This window comes from Arachis ipaensis, chromosome B10 (assembly GCF_000816755.2).
Source record: "Arachis ipaensis cultivar K30076 chromosome B10, Araip1.1, whole genome shotgun sequence".
In the NCBI taxonomy this organism is placed as follows: domain Eukaryota; kingdom Viridiplantae; phylum Streptophyta; class Magnoliopsida; order Fabales; family Fabaceae; genus Arachis; species Arachis ipaensis.
The window spans coordinates 133,601,359-133,606,389 of NC_029794.2; the positions used below are offsets into that span (position 1 = coordinate 133,601,359).

Sequence of the window (5,031 nt, forward strand, 5' to 3'; positions counted from 1 at the left end):
TACCATCAAAGCCAGCTAAAACACACGGGTTCCCAGAATCATCAGAAACCTTTAAAATTTCTGCGCGAGCTGCTAGCAAACCATAGTGCAAGTAACTGAAAGTAAGATGTTAATATCATTTAGTCATGGATGACGAAAAGCTATTTCAGAATACTCATATCAGAAAATCAGGATTAACACTAAAAATAAGGACACTCTCAGAACCTGTGAACATAGAGGTAATATTTTCTTCCCCTTAAAAACATCTCCTTGACATATGGATCCTCTCCACCAAGTACTTTTGGAGCCTTGGCAGAATCTGTCTCTGAGATGGCATATGCCATTTGAACAGATCCACCTCCAAGATCAACAACCCCAACAGTCTTTGAATAATCTTTTCCCAAGTTCCCCAGCAAATAGTTAATAGTCACCTAAGCAAATTAGAAGGCAAGATAAGAAAAACAAAATACTGCATTTGTTCTTTCAAGGAGAGTACAAAGACCTCAGTTTCCCCTTTTTTTTTTTATCTGCAAGAGGTGTACATAGCTGCATGTCAAGTAATATTAATTCAATAATAGCAGTGGTTTACCATTTGCTTTTTGGATAGATAAAGAAATTATATTAGAAGAGAAAATAATGCATAAAAGTCTATAAGTCATCCACTCATCCAAATAAATTGAAAAAAAAAAGAGTTAGCCAAACAAAAATGATCCCCTCTTATAAGTACCAAATGGTTGCCAAATAATTAATCCTATCCCAACAAACAACTGGGCTTCTACATATCTTCTCATTTGAGACCCTACCATCTTTTTTCATAGATTATATATGCTACTTACAACTTCTCCTAATGAACTCATTTTTAATCCTATTTTGTCTAGTGTGTCACTCATCAATGCAACCAACATTCAAATATCTAATTTTCAACTTATTCTTCCATTAAATTTTATTGTTTAGCAATCAGTTGTATGAAACACTATAGGTATTTGTATCTGCAAAGAGCAGGTAAAACTTCCCTTTAATTAGGTACAGCTTTTCTACCACAAATACAATTAAAAACACTCCATTCATTCATGCTACCCAAAGCTATAGTTCCAAGCTCCCCATATTTCCGTCATTAAGTATGACAAACTTGAGATAATTAAACTATGTGATTTGTGATGTAATGATATGGTCCCAATTTTCACCTCTAGCTAGATTTGGTATGCCTATTGTCAAATTACACTCATTAGTCCATGTTACTTGAAATTAAAAAACAAGTTCCTCTAAAGCCTGTCTCCACAACTCTAACTTTACAGTTATTTATACACTCACAGCACTATTTGCAGTTTGTACATTATCACAAACCTAGACTCACTGTATACCAAATACTGGAACAGGCTTTTAACCATCCAATCAATGTCACCAAAAGATGGTCAATTTTCCCAAGCCTACGTGCATTGAAAAGTTAAAACTAATCACTAGTAATTAAGTCAGCAAACCATACCCATTGAAAAGCACCTTCTTGGGTTCCATCCAGCACAGTAACAGCATTAGGCCCAGATTTCAAAGTGCTCCTTTGCTTAAGCAATTCCCTGACCTTAAATTACCAAAATTTAGAAACAACAGTCAATACAAGAGGGGTGGAGGAGGGGGATTCAAGTAGATGAAAGAAATATCTACCGCTTCCAAGATCCTGTCAGAAGCATCCCCTTCCAAAGCTCTCAATCCTGCAGTTGCCTATATTAGGATACATATTCAATCTCCATTTGACAGTTAGCATGTAAAAGGAAAGAAAGAGAGAATAAAGATCATACACATGTCATATGTACATACATACCCCTACTCTAACAGGTGTTTTGGGGCGAAACTCCAGAGGAACAACACTTTCAGCTTTGTCCAGAAGTGTAATCAGAGACTCCGCTGCCTGTTGTGGATTCTGTGCATACGCACTCAAACCTGGTTTAATCTGCAGCATCAGAAAACAATGACATCAGAAAGGCATAAAAAGAACCATAATAGGCATTAGAAAAGAAAATGAGCAAGTGGATTGAATTTAAAAACTTAAGAGAAATATTACAACACATAATTTAAATTTTTTATTCTTTTGGTATGAGAAATTCCTACTAATATATATTGTGTGTGGATCTAATTTTGAATCCAAAATCACTTGAGATGCAAATTATAGTCTACTTGTAGGCCACCTGCTATCCATGCACTGCAGTGATGTAACTTCTTGTCCGTCATAGATTTATCCTTCATTGGATTTTATCTGTTTGATAGTGCATGTTTGGTTGCATTTCCTGAGATGAAAGCTGAAAAGGAGCAGCACATGTGACTTTAACTTTGACAAAGGAGCACGAGGCTTCAAAGTAAGCATAAACCTGAGAAAACCCTGAATCAGTTGATTGATTTCTTTGTGGCAATTTCGTCTTACTTAAATTTCTTACAATCTCATCAAGCTCCAATAAACAAAGAGCTTTGATTGCTTCATAGCAGTTTTCTCTATCATCCCAAAGCTTCCATGACAAATATAATAACCCCCTTCATTGATAATAATGTCTCTCATTTTATCAATAAAATAAATAAATAAATATCTTTGATCAAGAAAGCTTCTCAATCTTCAGTATAAGATTCACTCACTGCTCAGACCAACTAAAAGCCATTAACCTCGAGTGATGTTAGTTGAGACTACAGGATGCCCGCACACCAAGTTTCTAGTTAGTTGATGCTGCAGCTTAGCTGGCAGTTTGTACAGCTGCCTAATTTGAAAACTTAACAGATTTGCTAGTTAATCACTTAGTTTGCCATTGATAAATAGTTAGAACCATAGTTAATTAGTTGTTAGACGTAGAGTTAACTTAACTATCATGAGTTGAGATCTTCCAGGCTTGTATATATACAGTTTTGTCCACATTGAATCATTTGAGATTCATCACTCAATTCAGAATCCATCAACTCTCCACTTTCATCACCTTCTGTGCCTCGTAGAACAGAGTCTTAACAAGTGAAACGAATGTGTGGAAGTGTATAAACTCTATTCTAAAAAAGTAAAAATAATGAGTACAACACAAATTGTAAGTTTAATATCTTATTGCTTATACATGGCAAATCTTACTATGAACTAGTGAAGCAAAATGCAAATCGGCAGAATATCACCAACCTGAACGAATAGCTCGAGATCTTTGCCAATGTGAACAAGGTCGAGATTGCGGTCGAAGTGGAAAACGTGAACGCGGCTGCCGGAGCTGCCAGCATCGAAGACGACGGCGTAGGAGCTAGAGGCTCTGTTATCGGGCGAAATCTTCCGGTGCGTGAGGGTGTAATCTTCGATGGACTCGTTGGAGGAAATGGAAGGCAACACGTAAAGCACAATCGTGACGAGCACCAAAGGAACGGCCACCATCATCAGCGCTCCGCGTAGCTGGTAAATCTTGTCGGAGGACGACTCGTGCGGCAACCGCTTCAGCATTCTTCCGAATCCGAGTTCTGGCAGCTCCACGGAGGAGGACGACGGCGAGGTGGCAGTATGGCCGTCGAGGAGCTCGGTGGAGGATGGCGACCGGTGGCGGATCTTGCCGTTGCAGGAAACGGCGGCGGAGGAGGGAGAGTTCAAATGCTGCGAGTCCAGCTCTGTTAGCGTAACGGGAGTCGAAGAGATGAAGGAAGAAACCGATAAACGACGTCGTTTTGGCAATGAGAGTTTTTTCCTTTGTGATTCGTGTGAGTGAGGATGAAGATGATAAAGAGGATGTGGATGGGGGTGCTAGCTGTCGCTGCCACTTGGTACTCACTGTCTTGTCACTCACTCAATTTTTTATTTTTGATTATATAACTAAATAGGTCCTGAAAAAATTTGCATTGAAGGTTTTTTTTTTCTAAAAAAATTCATTAGATTGAGGTCTTTAAATTTTATAAATATAAGATATATAAATTTTTATTTTACAGGTTATGTTACACATCTAATATGTTAAGTGCCAACTTTAAATGTTTTATACTACAAAGGATATTTCCTGCAAAAAAGAACTCAAAGAAACTTTTTCTTCATGAGTTATTTGTTTTTTTGTGCATGCAGATCTGGTGAATACTTTGGAAACAATTGTGAGGTCTCCGATGAAAAAATTTATAAAGATGTTGTAGGTCGATGCTGATGTTAGCATGATTGAGCAATTTGGTATTAGATTCTATTCTGCATACTTGGTTACTGAAAAGAAGATTATAGCAACCAAGTATAACGATGATGAGCAATATATTTGATAATCGTAGGCTGATAGATCATTCACTGTGACTAGTGATTCCAGTGAGAAATAATTTGGAAGAGAAAAGAAATGCTTCCTCTTCCTTAGAAAAAAATCATTGTGCATGCTTAGTTTTTAGACTTAGAAAAAAAATTTATAATGTTTTCGAAATTTTTTTAATTGAAAGTTGATTTAATTTGACTTGCAATAGGAGATAATAGCCGAATGATTAATATTGTTTTTGGTTTTAATAGTTAGAGCACTTGGAGGAGAGGAGGATTAAGAATCTTGTAAAGAAACACTTATAATTCATTCGATATTTCATTTATCTTTGAAATGAGAAAGTTATTGAAAAAGAGATCAGTGACAATAAAGATGATGAACCAAAGAAAAAAAAAAAGAAGATGATGTTGAGAAAGTTGATAAAAGAAAAAAAAATGACTCCAAGAAGATGAAGATCAATGAGGTTTTTCATGCAACACATAAACAAAAGATGAATAGGAGAAGAAAAGACAAAGAACAGAAAAAAGAGATGATAAAAATTGGGGACTAAGAAAGGTAAGAATTTTGTAATTTAAGATGGATTAATTTGGGTATTAAGATAACAAAATTAGAGTCGAATTTGATCACATTAATATACAGGTGGAATGTCAAACTGGCACTTAACAGTACATATCAATTCTGTTAAGACAAAAATTTATTTAAAAACGAACCAAAATTAACGTTTCTCAATTTAAAAAACGTAGTTGGTCATTTACAAAAATAAGAAATTTAATTGATACATAATTTAAATATCAGAGACCAAATTAGACATTTACTTTTAAATATAATTCAAAAT

General features: G+C 35.7%; 1 protein-coding gene across 1 annotated transcript in view; it reads right to left on the reverse strand.

The window, feature by feature from the left end:
• LOC107623054 (apyrase 2) overlaps positions 1-3,752 on the reverse strand; it is a 4,802-nt gene extending 1,050 nt beyond the window's left edge. Inside the window, exons 1-6 of the mRNA XM_016325186.2 lie at positions 3,119-3,752; positions 1,796-1,924; positions 1,639-1,695; positions 1,463-1,555; positions 205-410; positions 4-95 (exon numbers count right to left, since the gene is read on the reverse strand). Of these exons, the coding sequence (XP_016180672.1) occupies positions 4-95; positions 205-410; positions 1,463-1,555; positions 1,639-1,695; positions 1,796-1,924; positions 3,119-3,427 (886 nt within the window). The 5' untranslated portion in view covers positions 3,428-3,752. The remainder of the gene's footprint in view (positions 1-3; positions 96-204; positions 411-1,462; positions 1,556-1,638; positions 1,696-1,795; positions 1,925-3,118) is intronic.